The sequence below is a fragment of the Lates calcarifer genome, linkage group LG16_LG22 (assembly GCF_001640805.2).
Source record: "Lates calcarifer isolate ASB-BC8 linkage group LG16_LG22, TLL_Latcal_v3, whole genome shotgun sequence".
NCBI lineage: Eukaryota > Metazoa > Chordata > Actinopteri > Centropomidae > Lates > Lates calcarifer.
This window is the reverse complement of record NC_066848.1, coordinates 5,842,739-5,866,273: the sequence shown is the minus strand read 5'-3', so window position 1 is coordinate 5,866,273 and position 23,535 is coordinate 5,842,739. Positions and strand designations below refer to the sequence as shown.

The following is a 23,535-nucleotide window of genomic DNA, read 5'->3' as shown; positions in this document are numbered from 1 at the left end:
TCAGCAAGTTTTTCCCCCTTTTATTGTAGTGTTGTAGTCAGTGGGATTACAGTATTTTGTAAGGTGTAAGGTCTCATTTTTCCAGTATTTTGTCACTGTCAGCTGACTGCATTATCTACCCACATAGCCCTCAAAAGAGTAAGTCACAAGGTCTGGCTGCAACTGAACACCTCATCAGATTGAGTTGGTTCAGACAGAAAAGACCACCTGACTGAAAAGAAAAAAAGGCTGCTGGAGGAGAGTGGAGGATACCAGCATCCATGCATGCTGGCAAGAGTTTGTGGCCATACTCTTGTGCCTTGAGTTATACACAAGAGTATGATGTACAAAGGTCATTATCAGCACTAAGAGCTGGCAGCCTGTCCACTCATATTTAACCTGAGGAAACAGGCTGACAAACAAAAATTGCTTGTGGAACCAATCATATAGGTGGGGGGTGGGGGAGGACTCAACAAGAAAAAAAGCTTCAAAACAGCTTTGCAAGAAAACAGTGAAAGCTGAAAAAGATGGTTATTAATGTTTGAACAAATTTTGTAAATACTTCTAAATTTGCTCAGGTTAACTTGAATTAAAGGATAATCTTATAAGCAATAGGGTTTTATTATCCCCAGTGTGAGTGCAACTTATGACAAAAATAGTAAAAAAAAATCTGGGTTCTAATCACTTTGATGCAAAACAAGATTAATGGGATGCATCTGTTTCTAAATCCCCATAAGCACATCTGGGCACTCAGGTCTGCAGCAGAGCTGACACAACCTGTCACTATCACACTGATAAGAAGCAGTTTAACAAGGTGGAGTAAAGACTCTTCTGGTTTTCTAGGTCAGAACGTGGATTTAATGTTTTGACTGAAGGAGGAGATGCTGGGCTGAATCCCCCATACACACATTCTCTGCGTTGTGAGTGATGACTATCCGGCATTTGCCTGATGACTAACACAGACTGCACTGGAGGGTCTGATCCTCTTGAGTGGGAGCCTATACAGTTACTGAATCCACCTGGGTATTCAGTGTCAGTCATCAAGGTAATCAGCAGGCTAATCATAGCTCATTATCTGCAGCCAATATATTTCACCCAACTTAACTGTGTCAGTGCAAATCAGGTGAAGGCTTGCTTTGTACTGTACTATCAGATATTATTTTATTCAAATACATTAATGACCTATTTAGTCACAGAATGTATTGCTCTGCATGAATTTATCAGATGATGGAAATTCCAAGAGATTTAAGGGGAATGCATCACTGAACTAAAGAGAAACAGATCACCATCTGTTCTCTCCAGCATTAGAATCTGTATCTGGGGTCTGATTTTTAACTATGCTAAATGCTGGTGTGTAGATCCCTAAATTGGAACCTTGCACACCAAACACATCATTTGGAATTGCAAGGGGTGAGTTAAGGGTTGGGGGCATGAAAAATAAACTGTAACCAATCCAGTGATTTACATAGTTTATAGAAGTCATTCTTTAAGTGTGGAAACCTTTCAAAAAGCATTACCCTCCTTCAATCTCTGATGGATACACATGGATATCATGCATGTTTGTGCTTCTGTCTGTAAAGGAAGGGGTAAGAAGTGCTGAGGATTATTTGGTGATAAAGCAAAATAAAATTAAGATTGAGTTTCGAGAGTTTCCACTCAGTGAAATGTACATTTCCCATGGTGGTTTTTCTGGAGGTTCTCTAGTTTTATCAAACACAGAATAGAGTATTAACTCCAGTTTTGCTGCAACTCAGAGTTATATGTCTAATAAAACAATTCCATCTTTAATGCACAATGGCTATGGCCATATACAGTATAAAAAACATTTACCCAGGCAGTTTTTCATCATCAGGTCATAAAATAACTAACTTAATGACAGTCTGCAAAACATTACTTTTTAAAATACATATAATGGAAATGGCCTGACAAACTTGCAGATGTTAAACTAAACATGACTGCCTATTTAATGAGTCAGCTTCTGTGAGGGAATGCTTAGTCTCACTGACTTCCTGAGTGATTTTATGTTACTCTCTGCCTGCCAGCCAAATTTCTTAAAGGCTTAAAGGGTTAGTTCAGAAAAATCACATGCATAAACATATTTTCCCTCTTATTTCCAGCCATTCAAAGAGCTTTGATTTTAATGCTTAAGTTTAGAGTCCAATACAATGAGTTTGTGATACTAAAAGCATTGAAAATTGAAACAGCAGAGAGATTTTGCTGTACCCATTTAGATTTTACAAAATTAATTTAATCTACCTGAGTCATATGTTGGTATAATGCACTTTGTCTTTCACAACTGAGAAAACGTTCTTCATGCTCCTGTTGTCAAGTCCTAATATATTCAATTGTTCCATTTAGAAGAAAAAGCTACACTGACTAAAGAATCTGATTAACATGAAGAGCAGTCACATGAGCACCTTATGTAAGCTTTACTCAGTCCACACATTGCTCCAAGAGTTTTTATATTACCTTATTATATCATGAGGATGAACATAAAACTTAGAACTGTCTGAACTACTTCCATTAATGGCAAGCCTCATATAAGAAGAAATACACAAAAACATTAATTTTGGGGAGTTGTAACTCTCTGTGGTGAGTGCTAGCTACAGAAAAAACATATAAAGTTAATCAAAGAGAGAAATAAGATTAACAGGACTGACAAAATGAGGGAAAAAAGCTACCACATAATGTTTTTATATATCCATATGTTTCACCTCAAAGCTACCGCATCTGCTGTGGGATGCTTGATAGCTCTCAGAACCAGAAGTTGACCTGGAGACCAGGCACAAATATTTATCAGATAGCAATAAGGTTTTGATGGAGTCTGGGATGAAGAGTTAAACATGGAAGCAATCGCAGACATGAAAGAATGAAATACTCAATAATGCCTTCTACTGGGCCAAAAAGAACATTTTGAAATCCAAGAGAGCCTACTTGAATTATCCGCCTTATATGGATATCTGCTACTAAGGGCCAAAGAAAAATATTCTCAGCTACGCACTTTGGAAATTGAACAATTGCCGATTCACTCATCAACTTAGGAATGTTTGTGTAAGAAAAAATGTTGATGTAATTTGAATATAAGGTAATTTTACACTCCCAGGAATAGCAGAGGAATAAAAAACAATAATGGTTTCTCCCTAATGTGCCTGAGCATTTATTGCCCTTAAGTCATTTTGACAGATTTGATGAAGCAACCCCTCAGAAAGTACAAGGCTTACACAATTGTGAAGCAGGCACAAAACAAATCGGTATACATTATTACTGATAAGTAACAGTTTCACCAATGTTACTCATCACAGCAAATGTAATGGGTTTGTCTTTCTGTCTGGAACAAATAAAATATATAGATATTACATGAAAACAATGATGTTAACCTGTTCAGGTGTTGTAAATACCTGAATCTGAGTTCAAGGTGAAACACTATCATGTCATTTCAGAATTGTATGCCAATCATTCCCAATAGCACTAGCAGTCAAGTGTCCATAAGTGTCATGATCAAAGTAAATGTATTAGGTATCAATATACCTAATAGATAGCCATTTCATCATGCTTTTCTTGCCTAATTTTTGTATTAAAGGCACACTGATTACAAATATAACAGAATAGACAAAATCAATACCAACCTAAGTGTACGGAGGTCCCAAATCTTCACGCCATCTGTCACTGCACTTGTGAGGAAGAGGTTATATGAATCTGGTGCCTGTGTGCTGAACATGGAGCCCTACACAAAAAACAAAAATGTCTAGTCAGCACATGCTTGACTGAAATAGGTTGTAAAACAGCTTGTCTTATTGTCCAGTACTGGAATATTCTGTTGCTGTGTATCCTGCATTGGCAAATTGTGCCCATATTATTATTTCATTAACATTGTACTGCCTAAAACTACAAGCTGAAAGATACGTAAACACATTGGGTCTGGAAATAAAACTGGAATGAAAGAGCAATTATTAATACCTCTGTGTGTCATTTCCCATCCATTATGTACCACACTGAGATAGGCTTCAGCTATAAATATAGTTTCCACTGCACATCTATACATAAATTCCATATCTTTCACCAAATTATCAGATGATACAATCAAATGTGAGTGTGTGTATGTGGTGTGAGGGAGAGGAGGAGAGAGTGAGAGTGAGAGTGAGAGTGAGAGTGAGAGTGAGAGAGCAGCAGTGGGGGTGTTTTTTGTTTAGATTTCCATTAAGAGTGTGAGAACGGGAGTCTGAGAGGGCATTTCCAGTTCCATTTTCCGAGAAGTCCTCTGCTCTGATGAGTTCCAGGTGAGTTTTGAGGCGGTGGAAACTTGAAGTGGGAAAAGCTGCTTCACATGCTGCAGTTCCTGATGTTTGGTCCACCTCGGGACGAGAAAGCAAGAGTGGAGAGAAGAGCGATGTTATGTGTGCAGGCTCCAGGCAGGGGTAATCCCTCTGATCCGCAGGTATTAACCCTGCAGCACCCAAAGGCCCTGAGGCACCCAGGTGGAGGACCCCCACATTGACGCAACAGCCAAGCTAAAACAACACATTGCAGGCTTTCCACAATGTATGGAACACAATAGCTGGCGTGACAAAGAACAGGCACCTCTGGGTAGAGGGAGCATGATCAGCTGTGTGCAAGAGTGCATTGCAGTTGAATGGCTTAATGCATTTAATCCATGCTACTAGCTGCAGTGTGTCCAGCTAATCCAAGTAAGTGGCAAGTATGCAGGTCAACATGTAGAAGTGACTGAAGTCAAAACCCAAAGGTCACTGGGTACAAGCCTCTGTCTCACACAAACATACTCTTCTGCGTTCCAATAAGTTATATAAGAATCTGTAACACTGGTCAAAAATTCCATAATTTTTATGATCAAAATGAATGGTATTGTTGTGATTACAAAGCTGGCAAATATTCATGACTATATATGGTGCGAAACCAGGACCTTCACTTCACTGTAAGTAATGTGATAGCTATAAAGAAATGGAAATAATATGCAGAACTGTAGACTGCATGAATTGATTACTGATATTTATAGTTTAATTTTGAATGATGCAGTATTACATCCTTCATAGCACTATAATGGATGTGGACACAAGCCCAAGCTATCTACTTGTTAGGCACCAGCAAATTGGGCCCACATTGGTCCAAGACAGTGATGTGGGAGTAAGGCCACATAAACCCAAACTGCATCATGGAACAGTATTTCTCCAAGGCCATCATCAAGCATGGAATCTCCTCCTGCCATCCCCTATGGCAGTTTTAATCCTGATGCACCAGGGATTTACATTCAAACACTCAGAAGATGAATGATACTGATGATGGTTTGTCCTGTCTGTCTGTCATGGAAACTTTTGTACCCATGACATTTTTTTAACTATGACCCTTTTCATTCACACCACAAACTAACACTTTTATTCCCTCAAAGATGATCTGTGCCTTATGTAACTTGTGCAACACTCACATATCTTACGTAACACTACAACATCTGCCAAATAGTAGACCCTTCAAGAGTAAGATGGAAGATGGGGCTCACTCTACAACTGATGCCAAGCCAAGCAAATTCTTCACTGTGTGGGTCAGGACTAAACGTCACTCAGTCTGCCTGTAGAGTGATGAGATGTCTTTGCCTCTATCATTCACAAAAGTCAGAGGTAGGTTTTTCTCAAACTGCAAATGAGAAAAAGTGTCTGCGAAACACACATGGCAAAAAAACTTGGGAACATAAGAAAGCTCCATGAGTGACTTTTTGATAAGAATAAATGAATATTTTTCAGTTATGAAAATAATAGGACATCAGGACATTAGTGTGCATGGTTTATGGCAAATTTGCTAAGAGGAAGTTAGTTAGTAGGAAACAATTTTGCATTTAAAAAGTACTCACTTAATGATTTAACAAGATAAGGCTGAAGCTGCAGACTATGAGATAAAAATGATACTGATATTCTGACATTCAACTGGTTATTTTTATCATTAGCCAGAGGCACATTAGGAGTAAAAATAAAAATTCTGCTTAATTCTGTTCAGGTCATTGGACACTGAAATCTACAGCTATTTCCTCTATGACCAAAATTAATAGAGAAAAATGAGAAATAATCAGAAACACCAAATGCAGCTCCATGTACTTTACAGTATCCTATGTCTGAAGAATTTATGCATAAAGACCACATACACAAGTTTCATCTTGAATGTCATTCGCATATGCTGCTATTATTAATGTTACACCTTATCATAAATATACTGTAAAATATAGACATTTTTAATTACTACCAGACGATTTAAATGGCCTCACCTTGTTCAGAGTAATGCAGTGGACGGCTCTGCTATGGGCATCATGCAGCTCTGAGGCATTTGTACTCTTGTTCATGTCAAATACTTGAATGGATCGATCTGAACCACACAGCAGGACAATGTCTGAGACAGCTGTTAAAGAGAAGTTATACCAACTTTTATTTATAAACTGTAGGCCTGCTGTTGATGACAAGTAATATATGTTCAAGTGTAAGGGTAAAAAGTAAAATAACATATATTTGATCAATACTTTATGTAAAGAATATCAGCTTTCCCTCATTCTTCAGGGGCCAGTACTAGAAGCTAGTGCTGAGCTGAGTAGATAGCTGAATACAGTGAGCCAGCCCACACATAACATGGTTTGCTTTTTTGCAGACAGCTTCTATCATTTCATGCTACACTACAGGAGTATATAGATTTTAAATGTCAGTAACTATCAGCAAGTTTGAAAACTGCTGTATTTAGCCTCCTATGTAGTTTTTTTTCACATTTGACTCTACATTAAGTTAAAAAATCAGATATCATATATAATTATATGTATATACTTTTATCAGAAATGATTTTCATACAGTTATTTCTATTTATTCAGTTTAATGTCAGGTTAAATGCATGTGGATTTTATATCTTTATACAAGTGAGTTTTTCCTGTTGCATGTTGTCCATTTATATGCTCAGTTCTCTAAATAGTTCTGAATTGAATGTGAAGATTCACATGTTAATCCTAAACAAATATTTTTTAATGTAATCACTGTATGTCTATGTTCTATTTGCCTCTGCAAAATAAGGTGCAAAATAATTCCTGACAGGATCTCACTCATCAAAACAAAGCTTAGTTCAGTGGATTTATTGGAAAGTAAATGCACTGTAAACCCTAACAAGGGGCTGGAATGCAGACATGCCTGAAAAATTAAAGACACCTAAATGATTTACAGGTAAAATCAGCAGTGGAAGCCCTGAGGCAACATGTGAGGACTTTATGAAGCACAGACTGATTGCTGTGGTTGACATGGAAGTGGTCCAACCAGATGCTCCAAGTAAAAACACTGAAGACATAGGTTCACTTTTCCCTAAACAGCATCAATGCAGTCTAGACTGTAACACTTCCTGTTACATGAACAATAACAACAAGCAAAAAGGATACAAGAGAAGAAATCATTGACTGCAGACAAGGCAGTGATGTCTGTTGGTGATGTTGTTGTAAAGCACCTTTTGACGACACTCCGTTGCTGATATCTAAGGAAAAAACAATTTGCGCTGTTTTCTCTATCAACAAAGGTACATGATCAAAATTTTAACATTATCTCCTCCCACACTAGTCATTCTTGCTCTCTGTCTGAGCTAAACAGCTCAAGTAGAGAATTCAGTTAGAGCGGCGCTACCCTTTAAAATTGATTTATGATTTTGTTTTTATTGACTGATGACAGTTCAAGTGCCTACCATTCACAAGACGCGTCACACAAAATACTATCCAAATAGGAAAAAGATGAATGGGTGACATGCACTGCAAAAGAGGCCGGTTATTGTCATTTCCCTGGCCTCCAGAATAACTCCTGACAGCTTACAGTACACAGTCAAGCAGTTTGGGTGGTAATAATGAGCATCAGCAGTGACTGTGGTAGCAGCTAAATGAAGCCAGGCCCCCATCAAATCATCAATAAAGCCAACTTCCTAAACAGATTATATAAGTTTTAAAACATACAGTTGCCTGCATTGCAGTGTTGCAGTGGATGTATTTGAATTACTAGTCATTATTACAATATCTGACTGGAGGGGAAAAGTGGTAGATGATTGGAGTCTCTGGAAAAGGCCCTCTCTGCTCTGCAAATATTGTTAATTTTCTCTTGGGGAAGACACTTAACCCTAATGTCAGTGTTAATTTTACTTTAGAGACCAACAAGACTGTGGTCTTGATGTTTCAATGTATACCACTGTAATTGTGTAACACAATGCAATGAATGCAATGATGTTTCTCTGACCAAAAAAAAAGGGAGAAAAAACAGCATAAACAGAGACACAAAAACAGACAAAAAACAATCTGTGAGGCCAGTACCGTGCCCTTTCAGCCTCCAGAGAAGAAACATTAACAAATACTAGAATACAAGAAAAACAAGTGGTAAATACTGTATATTGATATATAAATAAAATATTCTGATGATATTTCTTATTTCTTGTGCATTTGTATAGCCCAAGAGTACATTTTGAGATCACATTGTACTGTACAATGGAACTATTAATATGTTGTTACCATAGGTTAACGTATGACTCGTGTGGGCTTGCTGGCAAAGGTTTTTGTTGATTCCCATTTCTCAACTGTCTTAAACTCTCCCAAAACATTTCTGCTATTAACTGTGTTAGACTTATAGCTTAATTTGATTACCCATGCATGAAAAACTGATACTCTGCTTGACACAGAAAAAGAAAGGGAAATTTTTTACCCATACTCTATCAATCTACCTGTTTTATTGCATAGCATAACATAATACACTATTATATCTAAATAATAATTAACATGCATCCGTAAAACCAATTCACAACCCATAGGTAGCTTATGCATCATGGTCAACTTTATATGCTTAACTGTTCTGTAGATACAGTAATCACTTGTAATTACCTCTTGATGTCATCGCGTGTGATGTCCACATTATACAGGTACAGGTATAAAGAGGGTCCAGAAGCAAAAAGCAGAAACTTATCAAGGTAGTAAAACTGAGCACCTCTTATGGGTTTGGAGAACAAGCTGTCACCCTACAAGAGAAAAGAAGACAGAAAATGATCAAGCTCTTCTATTAAAAATATAAGCTAATTTAATTTAATAATAACTAAAGGGAATACATTTTTATCAATGTTTCTCTCTTCTAATTTTCTATTTTTAGCTACTGGGAACATAACTGATGCTAACAAAGACAAAACCACACCCTCAACTGTAGAGTGATAATATGCATACACTGCGTTGTCCCATCAGACACAGAGCAATAAACTAGTGAGCATTAATAGTAGACCATTCAATCTTGAATGGTTGCTCAGTTCAGATATTCCTGACCCAATTTCACAACCAACAACTTCTCAATTTTGTCTCCTAACAGTTCACAGAGAAGTTTTGCATACCATGTGGAAAAAGGGAAAAGAAAATCTCTTACAAAAAAGGAGGGAGTTAACTCAGGAAGATGCATCCAACACTGTATACAGTGGTTCTCCGTAACACTCAAAGGGCATAGTTAGAGTCTGTCAAGATAAAAGAAGCAAACAGATGGGCTGCCCTGTCAGATACTTGACTCTGTCCAGGTTTAGAGTTGTAGGGCTACCATGTGGTCAAGTTATTTCTTTCTGGAGTTTTCAAGTAACTGTGCAAAGCTATTTGTAATTCTGGCTCACCCAAGAGAGCTCTTGTCCATGAAAAGGCTTACACTTGTTGCCAGGTTGTTTCACAAGAACACCAAGTAGTCAAAGGCTGCAGACCCAGCCAAGCTCAAAACAATCTCACTGAGTGGAGCAAAGCTGGGATGGTTAGCATCAGCAATTGGTACACTCCAGATTTTGAGGACAGACCTTTGTTTTCACTTGGCATGGGAAAACAGGCACACTTCTGACTGTCCTATTAAATGTGATACCCAGTGAAGTAAGGAGGGTCTGCATATTATCAGAGTTTTGGATGCTCTGAATCCAGCGGATGCTTTGAATGACAAAGTCACTATCTTTGAGCCAAGAAATACACCATTTATCATCTCAATTCATTTGGCTTTCTTGTTTTTAATTCCATGAGGCTATTCTATTAACAGAGGAAAAAGTGAATTAAGTAAGCTCTATATCAAAATGTCAAAGATACATTTTGAACATTAGACAGAAATTCCCTTACAGATGGTCAATTATAAAGGTGTGCCATGACTGCGTTCCTATTGTGTTACAGACTAAACAAACTGGATAATTTTCATCAGAGCATCTATTACCCATGCTACACCACTACAGTTAATAATATAGTGCAGGAATTCACTCTTAACACACTGCACATCTCTTAGTGCAATATGCAACTTAATCACAGAATCCAAAACCTGAGACATTAAACTTTGAAAGTATCCTCCTGAGAACATCAAATGAGCACATGAAGAAAAACATTGTGGATACAGTAGCAACCACTGTTTTACTGTCATTCAAGTGTGTTATCATTGCCTCATTTACACACTGCAATTATGGACAAAGTCCTTCCAGCAATCATAGTCGTCTTTGAAGACAGGAGTGAGAGCAAAAAATGTGTACAGCATGTGTCTGTAGTTATTTTGTTTTACTTCTGAACCAATTTGAGTTTTTAGACCTTCAGAGGGAGCACATTTTTGTAATATGAGGTCACTCTGGCTGGTCCTCATTTCACTGTTTTTTTTATGGTTAGGACTTGGGCTTAGAATAATGAGTGAAGGTTTGATTGAAGCTTTAGGTAGGGGATATAGTGGTGTTGATTAAGATTAAGGTGATAGAGACTGAATGTTATTCATAAAAAAGAATAAAAATTAACAAGTACCAGTGTGTGTTAGTGAATGTATGAGACATTTACCACAATAATGGCAGGCTCTGTGCTGCCATGGGCCCAGATTCGTAGTGACTGGTCTTCTGATGCACTCAACCACCACTGTCTGTTGAGGCTCCAGCTCACACTGCTCACTGGTCTGTCATGCCCTGCATGCAGAGACAGATATTTGAAATGAACCTAGTTATACAATATGTGATGGCAACATTTACTTTTATGGTACTGTCCAAAGAGTCAGGCAGAGTGAAGAGGCTCACAATGACCCACTGGTCACCTCAGTCTGTCGTCTTATCTCTGCTGCCCCCTTGTGGAGGTTGTGTTTCTGCTGCATTTGACCCATCAAGTGTCAAACAGATGCTTGACACGCATGGATATCAGTGTTTACTGCCTAGAATTGCTGGAATTGGTGGAGTGTGTGTTGGGGTGAGGAGGGGAAAAATAGTGTTCAGAACTGTGAGAAATTCTGTTGGTTCAATCATAGAAAAAAGACAATGTGCCCTTTTCATACCATCACCTGGGTTTTTCTGTCTGACAAAATCAAAGACATCATGTACCAACTTCTTGCTTTGAAATACAACCAAACCACACCTTTCTGGTAAAAGAGAGAGTGAATATCTGGATTTTCCTAAAGTCTTTCATCATGAGCCATGGATCGATTTCAAAGTATTTCAACCAGGATAGCTCAAATAAGGTAGGCTTAAATCCAATCTGAAGAAGAGCTTTTGCGTATTAACGGCCTTCTTATCTCTTAAAAAGATCATGGGTAAAATCTTGACCTTGAATGGCTCTAAAATGTGAGCATAATTTGTGTGTGTGTGGGGAAGGGGGGGGGGGGGGGGGGGGGGGTCAATCAATAAAGATAAATTTAATCAATCTTTTTGTCAAAGAAGCACCACTCAAATGCTGACAAAAAACACTGAGGACACTCAGGGCACGTACTGTATAACCCAGAAGTTTTTAAGATATGGATATTCATGTCTGCTTCGTGCACCTGTGTAGACAGCTGGATTGCCAGTAAGGGAGGACTTGTACAATAACACTGAGCTGTCGCCAAGACCACACAAGATTTGTTTTCCATCACCTGGGAGAGACAAGGAAACAGAATTGTTTTATTAGAGTTTTTCAGTCAATAGGTGATTTATTATTAACAAAATTGGAAATGCATTTTTTTTTTTAGCATAGCAGAGAAGTGAGGTGTTTTGTGTCAGATAGGAACATTCATAATCAAATATACTGATTCTGTTACAATGGAACTGTTCTTAATTTCATCATATTTCAAAAATGACCATTTTACCTTAACTCAACCTTCTGGAGGATGGACAAAACTAAGCAATGCTCTAAACTCTGTTACTGCTGATAAAATATTAGGCTCCAATTGCTCTGTTGTAGTATCACAGAAGCCTATTCTATGGTCTACTATCAACTGAGGGCTCACATATATTTAACAGGATCTACCCAGTTTTAGGGATAGACAGACTACTGTCATACTTCTGTAGTGCAGCTGCTATGACATTTACCATAAATCCAGTCAAAGTATTCAGCAGGTCATATTAGAATTCTGAAGAATGAACAATCTCCATTTCTCAGTGTAAAATCTCAGATCCTCAAACTCTTGTCTCTGTCTACTCTGATTTTTTTAGAATTTTCATAACATTTTTGACTTGCCACTTATTTAAGTACATCATCAATTATGTTTTACATGTTATAGTTGTGGAACCAAGAATATCTCACCTGAATACTGGAGGCAGTTGACTGGTTTGTTAGCAACACTGTGATGAATGTGTGGAATAGTGGGTGCTGCGCTGTCTGTTGGATAATCTCTGAGGAGTAAACCTCTAAATAGTGAGAAAAGATTAGTGTTTCTATCATTTGTATCAACATTTTAAAATTTTATCAACATTGTATTTTAAATGTTAGGAGAGCTTACATGTTTTTATTGGCCTTTTTAGAGGAAGAATTCTTCTGAACATTTGTTTTAGGTGAAAACATAATCCTTCTGAAAAGCAAAAACAAAATGAAAATCCTCCTGTGATGTTTTATCAGTTTATTTGATTTATCTAATTTCACACTGTATTTTTTGGATAGCATTTTTTCGACTGCTGCAGAAACAAGCAAAGCTGCTAACTGCTCAGCCTCTGCTGATGAGCTGAATGTCAGACAAGCCTGGAGGGTTTGCCGGGAATGCCTAGTGAGGAACTGACTGCAAACATTGCGTCTCCTGGGGGAGGTTGAATAGACCCTGTTAAAAAAAACTGCCACTGAAATAGCTGTAAAGGGCTGATGGGTGGAAGTAGTTAAAGTAGTTTGTGTTTCTCATGTTGAAAATTTGAGAATTTCCCAGTGAAAACTGGCAGTGAAGGAGATGACTGTGTCACAACCAGAGTCACATTAATGCTAGTTCACACTGATGAGGTAATTCAGGCACCAGGGGTTGATGGTCCTGGTTGTCTCTCTGAAGTGTCTAAGTTCTAAGTCTTACCTCCCTATTCAAAAATATAAAATAAAGAAATACAAGAAAATGGAAAAATAAAGTTCCCCTCCTTCACTCACTTGAATGTACTTTGACCCTCATCCAATTTTAGACAATGCAATAAACTGTAATTAGATTTTCTATGAGGCAAAAAGTTACTCTATTAACCTACCGTGGGGCACTGGTGTATCCAGATGACTTCACTTTAGAGTGGAAAACCAGAGGCTGCTCCTTTGCTCCTCCTTTGTGAAAATGATAAGGTGGTCATTAAGACACAGACAGACTACCATAAGATGCAAAGTAGCATGAGTATAAATGACGTGGGTATGATCCAAATACCAATCAACAGATGTCATGTGTAAGCAGTTAAAAAATAAGTTAAATTTTCTAAAGGAAAAAAGAATCCTGTGCATTAATTTCCATAATAAGGACAGAACTACTCATTATACTGTTGTGGGCTTTTCAAAATTTCATGAATTATTCTAGGAAAGGAAGATACAATATTATCATTATCTGCACTGTAAGGATTAAGTGCATCAGCCACAAACTGTGGGACAGCTCATGCTGCTCCCTGTTTGCTGTCAGTGCCTTTACTATATTACAATGAGCTCACTTTTTCCACAGCCATTAAAATGTGTGAGGCTTTCCAAAAACTGTTCTCCTGTCAAATACAGGCAAAGTAAGTGAAAGTCACATAATCTCTGAGCAGCAATTTAGGACTTAAGTTGCATCAGAAAAAATATACTGATTTGGTTTACAGCCTTGACTGCAACTCAACACTAGTTCATCATCTAAGCAGAGATTCATCTGTAAAGATGTAATTAATTAACTACATTAATTAGTCAGTGAATGTAGTTTACTAAGAAAAAAATAGACTGTAAAGTCAGAAACATACACGTCAGTAGATTTAATTTTCTAAAATATAATTAAACTCACAAAACCTGAAGAGTTAAACAAGCTTACATGACTAATCATTAAGTGCTTAATATTATCAGTTGTCCTTTTTAGGCTCTTATATAACTCAATGGAGGCATAGTTCCAACACAATAATAAAGACACACATCTGGATCTCTTCTCAATCCACTCTTATCTGGGAGTGCTTTTCATCTTTGATTAGCAGTGCCAATATTCAGTCTAGTTTTGGCTTGAATTGTATTTTCCTGTAAAATACACTTGACTTCCTCTGAACAATTACTTTGTTACCCTTTCCTTGGATTTTGAATTGAACTTTGAGCTTCTCTAGGTACATGATGTTTCATTATTTGTTCAGCCCCAAAGGAAAGTACTGTTGATACTACTGATGCGGTGTTGCTTCTGTAAAAGCAATATTCTTATTGGCTTCCTCAGTTCAACTTCAATTTTCTTCCATGAAGAAGTCTTCATTGCATCAGGTGTTTATGAAGCAAATGTAAAAGTTTTTTTTGAGCCCGGTATTTAATTTAGGGTCAGATTGGTGCAGTATAGTATCGATCAGGAAAGACAGTATAAAACCATACATAAGAAATGTGCCACTGCTTTTTTATCTTGAGATCAACAGGTCTTGTGCCACTGGCCACTTACATGTAGCACCTTCCTCCTCCAAACTAAGCCTTTCAGGCCAGAAATCTAATTACCTGGCGACACAATCTCTTGGCATTGCTCAACAGCCCTATTGACCCCCTGCTGATATATAATGGTCATTTAGTTTTATGGGGCGATAAAAATCTCATAATTTACGCTGACTTTACACTAGACGCTATTTGAAGCAAAGCAAGAGTTTCAGACAAATTTCCAAGTCGAGTCATATCTGCATAAAATCGCAGCAGTTTGCCTAGAGCTCCTTTTACAACTCTCATTATGTAAGACTTAGCCTAAGCTGTCTTAATCATTATGGCAACTAAAGTTTCATAATATTGAAATGCTTCAATCTAGCCCAACACATTAGAGTCACATATGGAAAACAAATGGTTATGATGACAATAAGGATTTGCTTGCAGTCAAAGTACAGTGGAACACCATCAGGTGGCCTTCCTGCTGTGTTTAGGTCTGCACCTGTAGAACTAAAAACCATGAGTGGTAAAATTTGGCTGTTTTGATTTACAACACTTAAAACATCTGTTGCTATTTAAAATTATATGATTTTAAGATGACAATGATTTGTATTACAGTTGTTTTACAGGGTTGCCTGCATTAGAAAGTACAAGGCTCAGGAGTTTATGCTAAAATAAACCACTAACTCTTGTTCTTAGTCAGAGAATGGGAGATGGCAAAACTTAGACCTCCCTCTGAGTTAGCTGTGGGAATGTGGCCCAAGAAAAAGACTAAATAATTCGAGCTTCTAAAAATGTATAAACCATAGCAGGTATATATGACTCTAAGGTATTATTTTGACTGTAACCAGAGTCTCTGGTTTGAGTTATTACCTTACTGACCTTTGAAAAGTGGGGCACACAGTGGGAGAAAGGAGCAAGAGTAGAAGTAAAAAGGTATCAGAGGCATGATAACTGAAGACTGACACAAATATGGAACCAAACTAAGAGTCTCACAGCAACAGAAATCATGTAGCACCTGAAGAATATGCTGGCCACATGGAATGTGTATAACATACTGGAAGGAAATGTACAAAGAGGGCAAATAACGTACTACAACATGTAGCTATGCGAATAAAGTGCTAACCGAAATTTACACAAGCTACTTGTGAACTAGATGCACTAAACTGCTGTAAGGCAGTGACTAATGGAACAATAGTCAAAAGCATGCAACACTTTTTCATTAAAACTGGACTAGTCAAAAATGTCACACTTTCCTGTGTCTCACAGATTATTTTCCCTTCTCACACAACCCAAAACTAGCAAAGGAGCTTATTTATGATTAATGCTCTATGTCATGTCAAAGTAGGCTGATGTTTTGCAGCAGTCATTCAGATTCATTGAGAATCTAAGCCTGTCTCTCCCCTTGAAATCACTTTCTTTTTCAGACATTTCTTAAATATTCTTGACAAAGGAAAGATTTAAATGCTAAGGTATCGATTTTATCTGTGCTATTATGTTAACTGCTAACCGATTTGATCAGTTTCTATGTAAAACAGAGAGAGTATTCAGTGAGTTCTGAACATGAAATCTAGGTCATCCAACACTAACTGCTGCTTTACTAGTCCCCTGATATCCCAACTATAAAACAATTTAATCCAGGCAACAAGACTCAGGCATTACACTTCAGACAGGTGACATCATGCAAAAAGTTGCACCTGGTTCACTTCATGATTAGGTTACACAGCAGAGTGACATGACAACACATGTCTAATCTGCCCTCACAATTCTTTTCAAAAATCTCCAGACTTGTGCCAGGCTTACAGTGAAAGAACATTATCCTTTCCAGGAGTCTCAGAGGTTTATGGTGTAGTTTGTATACTATTCTGCAGATACCTTTGAAAATACAGAGATGCATGAGGGCAGCATGGTGGGTTGCACTAGTCTGTAAATGTTTGTGGTTATTTGGTCTGACATTGCAGTCATGCAGCACTTCTAGACTCCTGTGAAGATCTCCTACATAGTCAGGCACTGGCAGCTCCCTTCAATCCAGCTGTGGGGAGCCGAGCTAATACTGGCTTTCTCAGCACTAACTCTCTGTAAGAGCAACATGTAAACCTCAATATACTATAGTTCTCCAGCAGAACAGTTTCAAGCTGCCAGATCGTAATGATACGCCAAAGAACCGCAAATAGGCTCACTTTACCTAGGAATCCACCAGTGCAAGAAGCAACTCTGCAACAAACTGGGCTAATTAGTGAGAATTTATCAGTCTAAATGTGTTGTGCTCTTATTCTTGCATGTTTTCAAGTACCTGCCTATGTGGCAAATGAAAACTGAAGGGAATTTATTTATGAATGCCACATAAACACCCCCACAATGCAAATGATGGAATCTTCCATCCTCTTTATTTACAGATAATAAGGAGGTTCTCAGTAGCTCTTGTAATAGCCAAAGAGACTTTCTATAAACCTACAATAAGTACAGTTAAAAAGAATTGTCTGTGGCCAAGCAAAACAGACAATGAGCCAGTCATGGAGTGAACTATAAAATGGGTCATACTTTTAAAACCCAGAGCCATCAAACAGCAGTAGCTCCCTTTTTATTTTATGTCCAAGAGCATAAGTGAGAGGTGAGTGAGTGCTGAGACGAAGACAGGGATGCTGACCTTTCTTTTTAGGATGACTGGGTTCCTTCTTCTTTAATTCAGCATTCAGAGGAGATTCGAGCAGTGGAGGAGAACTGAAAACAAGGGAGGGGTGAAATGGGGGAGAGAGTTACTGGAAATGAAAAAGCGCAGCATTTTCCACCGTTATGGATTATTAGTCTCTCTAATTCTCAGTACCATGATATTGTTGACTCATGAAAAACCAGATGGCGAGAATGGCTATAATAGGCCACGTTAATACGGAAACGACCGAGTCAGAGGGAGTCACAGGCAGGAGGCCAACTGAAAAACAGGCCACACTCATATGTCCTATTGCTGGTGAGGTCAGGTGACCAGTGTCTAAGAGAAAGCAACAAAAGTCTATAATTGCACTTTTTTTTTGCAAATTTTAACGAGCTGACATGATTATGCTTTGGCTCATAAATTACGAATTTGTTACAAAGTAGAAACATATAACGTTGATGAAATTATCACAATTTATTGGTGCTGCTAGATTTTTGCTAAATAAGCATTTATGGCAGTACAGGTAATACCTGAATGGATTTCATTCCTTCCCCGAAGGGCCATTTTAATTTTTTTGGCATTTATATAGCGTTGTTATTGTGAAAGTAATAACTATGATTTTCTGGATTAAGGAGTACATCCAGTATGGACAACTTTATTAAAACTCATTTAAAACCTTAGACAAATAAAAAATATTCACAGAATTAAGTCATTCTCTGAGCAGAGAAGTTCCAGTCCCAGGCAAATGCCTATGTAAGCTGAGAAGCAGTTGTTTTCTCTTATTTGTGCCTTTTGTTGACTGTTGGTCATGATATGGACTCTACTACTGCCCCTGAATAAGCAAATGACAGAATATTATTTACAACTCAGGCAGCTGTGATATATATTACTGTAGTCTTTAAACAAGAAAACCTGGTTTCCAGCCCACGTGTAGACAAGACATCACCAAATATTTGCCTTTAACTCCAGATTTACCTTGGGAACACTGACAAGCCTTCACCACAGGCCCAGATCCTCCCCAAGTCACAAAGCTTCAACTCCAACAGCACCACACATGGAGTAAACAAAGATGTCACTAAAAATACCATCTGTGAGGAATTCAAGAATGAATTAATATTAAAAGATTGTCAAAACATATATTTATGAATAATATTTCAAGAAAATAGGGAGGTCAGTGTCTCATGCTTTTACAATGCACTAAAACACACCATTGCTTCTCTGTAAGAACAAAAAAAACATTATTTTCCTTCAGGAAGCAAATCAGAGTCAAATCTTGTAAAGTGTCATTATGTGGGTTGTGAAGACATAAAAAGCTAATTGCAGCACTATAAAAATACCAAAGTTTAAACACAGGAGCACCTTAAGACATTTAAAATTAGTATAGGAAATAAAATGAAAAAGTCTACATAGACCCAGATATTTAATATTTAATTTCAATGCTTCATTCTGTAGTGAAAAGTACATTTTTTAACTTATCATTTTTATGTGATTTTTATCAACATAAACTGACAAGATTCACTAGGATTGACAAAAGCAGCCAAACAAGCACAATCCTCACCAAGTGGTCAAAGGATCATTTGCAGCACAAGAAAAAAGTCAAGTGAATGACAAAGGTCAGTGCAATGTCTTACTTGGGTTTACTCAAGAATTGGAATTACTCACAGAGTTATCCCGTCCTAGAGAGACTGACCATGATCCAGCCATTGTGATGCTCAGGTTGGGGTGATCTAGAGTAATAATCATCAGTCATGTGTTTAGCTACATTCAATTTCCAGTTCATATGTATCTGGTGCTATACGTTATGAAAAGAGAATCATCATGAGACAATCATTTGGAGCAAACATATACTGTTATTATATACAAATCATTACAATATATTAATTCTATCTTCTATTCTATTCTATCTGTAAAATTTACAGTGTTGACAGTGTTAAGAATAGTGCTACATGAAGGTAGTTTGGACAACTCTGAGGTATTTCCAGGAACCAAAATAGAAAAGCAGGATTTGTGGGTCCTTTTTCTTGTGAAATGATGACTTCTGCTAAAGGTAGTGACGGTGCTCTAGTTGTGCAAAAATGCTTAAACACACTGTATCATAGAAGAACAGCAGCAATCGGAGAGGTCACACCACCAGCAGCCTACCTTTGAAATATAGTGCTGTTAGGAGTTCTGAGGTAGCCAGATCCACCACATACAGGCCATCAGAGCTTCCAATACATAACCAGCTGTTGTCCCTGCAGGGGCCCACACAGAAACATATGGAAAAACAGTGTTACAAGATTTCCCCTGAAAAGCTTTTTTTCAGATCATTGGGGGAAAGACAACGTAACCACATACTAAAGAAAAACATACTGATGTGATGGAGGGCATGCACACCATAGGACTATAGGTTTTTATTCAGGTTTCCTTTGACTTCATGTAGTCTAAACTATGTACACCCAGCAAGATGGAAACTACTGCCACACAGAGTAGAGAGGAGAGGAAGCAAAGTCTGATGAATCGTTTTTATCCACTTCCTGCACTAAGCTACATGCTGAGATTATGATGTTGTGGAGAATGCATACTGTATGTTAGACAAGTTTTATATTTTAGTGCACCATTATTTTCACACTGAGCATGTCCTCCTGTACAGGATGGAAACAATTAAAACTATTATGTGTGGAATTTTAATGTGATTATTGCATTGTTCAAATTGAAAGTATTTGTTTACGGAAAAATGAGCAACCATTCATTTCTCTATGCCTAGGTACCTTATTTGACTCTCCCATAAAGAGTCTGGATTTTAAATTCATATGATCAGGTGAAAAGTGCCATGTTGTTTGTTGATGAAGAGTACTTAATTCAACAAAGAAATCCTTGTTTTAGAAATAATGACTAATAAGAAGCATGAGAATAATTTTTCATCCTTGGGTATACCCAAACTATCATGCACTGACACTCTGTTATACTACTCTGTAATAATAAGTAACAGATGGCTTCTTTAGGGTGTGAAGCCAATAACTGTTCTAGGTGCATGTTTGTCCCACAATGCACCTGAGCAAAACTGTCTTGTCATAGCCCATCACATGGAAGCTGGTTAAACAGTGGTTGCAACCAGACATCATGCAGTGGATGAACTAGATTTTATGCTGAAGCCTCAGTTTCCCTCAGGAGTGAAGATGATGTAGATATTGGTCTGAGATCATATGCTTTGCTTTGAGCAATAAGGAATCAACATCCATGTCATTTCAGTACTCCACAAAATACACAGTTATGTCTGTGCTTTTTAAGTGCCTGCTTCCTGTCATAACATCAAATGTTTTAACAGCCTGTAACAGTTTATGCCACGAGGCTGCAAAGTTTCCTGTGATGTTTTCTGTGACTGTGTGGACACACGTGCAGCAATTAGCCCATAAAGATGAGGCATTAAGTTCAACAATTTTTTCCAGGCTTTTGTGATGGTATGAGATCTCTATAGTGTTCCTGGAAGAAATGTGCAGCTATTTATTGTTTTGTTTTTCCTTTCTTTCTTTTCTTTTTTTTTTACACAGCTGCTTGTGATTTGCTTTTAAGGATTTTTTTATGAATCAAAACAGTTTGTGTGTGGAAATAAGAGCCAAATTGCACCTGTGAGAATGGTCAGAGTACTGACAGTCAATCATGTCTTCCTTAAACATTATGATTCCTTGGGACAAATGAAATAAAATAAAAATAATAATACTATAGCCTACAAATACATAGTATTTAAAAGTGTGTTTACTTACTTTTTCTGCTCATCATTAGTGTCAGTAAATTGTGTACATAAAGCCATTTTAAGGACAGGTTTTGCAGTCTCCACTTTATCTGCAGCTGACTGATCTGCAACCCCTGGAAGAAAATATCCAAAAAGTAGTGTACTCAGCGAACTAGTCAAGGTAGCTAGAAAGAAGTACGTTATTTATGAATAGCCTGTACTACAGCCTCTCTGTTATTGTATCTTTGTAACATCACCTGCTTGATGGCTCACAGTCTCTTGGTGCATTTGATATCTTTTTTCCATCTTCTGAAGGTCCATTTTTGTCACCAGGTGACACTTGTGGTCATCATGGAGAGAAAAGCACCACACCTAAGCCCAAAAGATACAGGTGTGTTATATAGCTTACAGTGTTTCAGTCTCTAGTAGTGATTTTGAGCGGTCAAGGGGTGTGTGTCTCAGTCACTAACCTGTCCATCAGTTGAGCCGGTGATAAGGTGCCTGTTCTCCTCCAAGAAGAATGCACCGAGTAGTGGAGATGCTAAAAATATTGAAGAATTTCAAATTGATCACACTTATACCTGCAATTCTACCACCTCTACTGTACAAATTTAATGGGAGGATTTGTGTCTTCATGTACAATGCTCAAATAAATAAATAATAAAATAATAATAATAGCAATAAAAACAGATTAATAAATAGTAATATCATACCTGAAAGCACAAAAGACTGGTAGAACACAGCTCCAGTTTTTAAATCCCACACCTGAAAAGAACATCAGTTATAAAGTGTATGATATTTGGTATTTTTTGTGTATACAAATATAGGTCATCAACACCAAATCAAAAGTCTGATCATTGTTGACTCAATCATTTGTGATTTTTAAGTGAGCACCTTAAAGGTACGGTCCTCTGATGTGGTGACAAGAATGTCTTTAGTCCAGGGACAAAACTCTGCTGATGTTGTAGGTCCCAGGTGGCCAGTCAAGGTACAAATAACTTCCTCTCTCTGGTGTGGAAAACAACAGTGTAAATATAAAGTAATGACTTTTATTGGCTACTAATTCATCACAAAGAAACAATGACATATCTTTTAATAGAGAGCATGGCAAAGTTTTAAAAAAGTACAGTATATCACTACGGGAAACTGAAAATGTAAATCATCTTCTACCTTTGAGCTGAGAATATATACAGTAGCTCCAGAGCATGCAGTCACTCGTTCATCAGAGAAACAGAATGAAAGATGGACGACTTCACCCAGTAAAGTCCCGATAACTGTTCCAGCTGCAACTTTACCTACACACAAATCAGATTTACTCAGTGATTACATTCAAAGCAATAGATGTCCATAACCATAGTAGACATGAGTGTTCTATATAGTAATATTTCACTAGATGGCAGACTTGTTGAGATTTTCACTCAGGAAGATAACAGCTCCATAACTAAAAGGGGATGGTAAGTCAATTTAATGAAGATCATTAGAAAATGTTGATTTCTGCATTTTAGCAATGTAGAAAGTAATGGTATCCTGAATGGTTTAATATTAATAAAATAAACAGCACTTAAACAAACAAATGTTGTTGACAAGACAAAACCTATCAAATGAGCAACTTTTTACTGCACACACAAACTATTTCCTTACCCTCATTTGTTCTCTTTTGGCACATTTCAATATCCCAGACAATGATATAATCAGCAGAGGCAGAGCAGAGGACAACAGGGTTGCTTCCTTTCCCAAAAGTCATGGCGCTGATCTCACCATGGTGGCCAGTCAGCAGCAGGGGCTGTGGACAATTAGTTAAACTCCACTAAAATACTCAGTACATTATAACAAATTCATGCTGTCTGTGGCTCCTTGTCTCAACAATTATTATCAAACAAAGGTCGAGGCCATACAGGATGTTACATTTACAAGTTTTGCACGATTATAGTTCACTTTGGTTTGCATCTTGGTAAAACTTGCACACCTGGTGTAACTAGGTAATTAATTACATTCTTAGTAGTTTTTTCGCTGACAAACCTTCTGCTCAGTGTCTACAGTACTGTAAATCATCATTTCCTTCCCATGCAGTGGTATGCCACAAAAAGAGTGACAACATGCGAGCTGCCGGTGTGACAGGAGTCTATCACAAGCCAAACTGAGCTTTTCAATCATCGTATTAGCTGCCGATGAACCACGACACGACCCTTTTAGTTGTAAGTTAAATAGCGATAACACACTAATTATTTCCCATTAAACTAGGCTGAGGGATTCACTTTAACCTGTACTTCGGTTGCTCTTGTTTCAAGAGTAAGGAAATTAAAGTTGCGTTACGTCAGGCTAGCTAACGTTGGTGAAAAAACTTTCCTCAACGCCGAACGCTCAGTCGTATTCATGGACTGTTGGACAGATCCAACACGTTGCTAGGACACCACA

At 37.7% G+C, this 23,535-nt stretch overlaps 1 protein-coding gene across 1 annotated transcript in view; it reads right to left on the bottom strand.

Annotated features, from left to right (window-relative positions):
- Positions 1 to 23,493, bottom strand: part of wdr27 (WD repeat domain 27) — a 72,635-nt gene extending 49,142 nt beyond the window's left edge. Inside the window, exons 1-21 of the mRNA XM_051076485.1 lie at positions 23,140 to 23,493; positions 22,762 to 22,903; positions 22,291 to 22,415; positions 22,015 to 22,128; positions 21,834 to 21,885; positions 21,591 to 21,661; positions 21,378 to 21,492; positions 21,152 to 21,254; positions 19,551 to 19,642; positions 19,071 to 19,135; positions 18,384 to 18,496; positions 17,406 to 17,479; positions 13,402 to 13,471; positions 12,687 to 12,755; positions 12,491 to 12,594; positions 11,751 to 11,840; positions 10,787 to 10,908; positions 8,855 to 8,988; positions 7,385 to 7,476; positions 6,245 to 6,366; positions 3,606 to 3,703 (exon numbers count right to left, since the gene is read on the bottom strand). Of these exons, the coding sequence (XP_050932442.1) occupies positions 3,606 to 3,703; positions 6,245 to 6,366; positions 7,385 to 7,476; positions 8,855 to 8,988; positions 10,787 to 10,908; positions 11,751 to 11,840; positions 12,491 to 12,594; positions 12,687 to 12,755; positions 13,402 to 13,471; positions 17,406 to 17,479; positions 18,384 to 18,496; positions 19,071 to 19,135; positions 19,551 to 19,642; positions 21,152 to 21,254; positions 21,378 to 21,492; positions 21,591 to 21,661; positions 21,834 to 21,885; positions 22,015 to 22,128; positions 22,291 to 22,415; positions 22,762 to 22,903; positions 23,140 to 23,274 (2,102 nt within the window). The 5' untranslated portion in view covers positions 23,275 to 23,493. The remainder of the gene's footprint in view (positions 1 to 3,605; positions 3,704 to 6,244; positions 6,367 to 7,384; positions 7,477 to 8,854; positions 8,989 to 10,786; positions 10,909 to 11,750; positions 11,841 to 12,490; positions 12,595 to 12,686; positions 12,756 to 13,401; positions 13,472 to 17,405; positions 17,480 to 18,383; positions 18,497 to 19,070; positions 19,136 to 19,550; positions 19,643 to 21,151; positions 21,255 to 21,377; positions 21,493 to 21,590; positions 21,662 to 21,833; positions 21,886 to 22,014; positions 22,129 to 22,290; positions 22,416 to 22,761; positions 22,904 to 23,139) is intronic.
- Between the last annotated feature and the right edge of the window lie 42 nt (positions 23,494 to 23,535).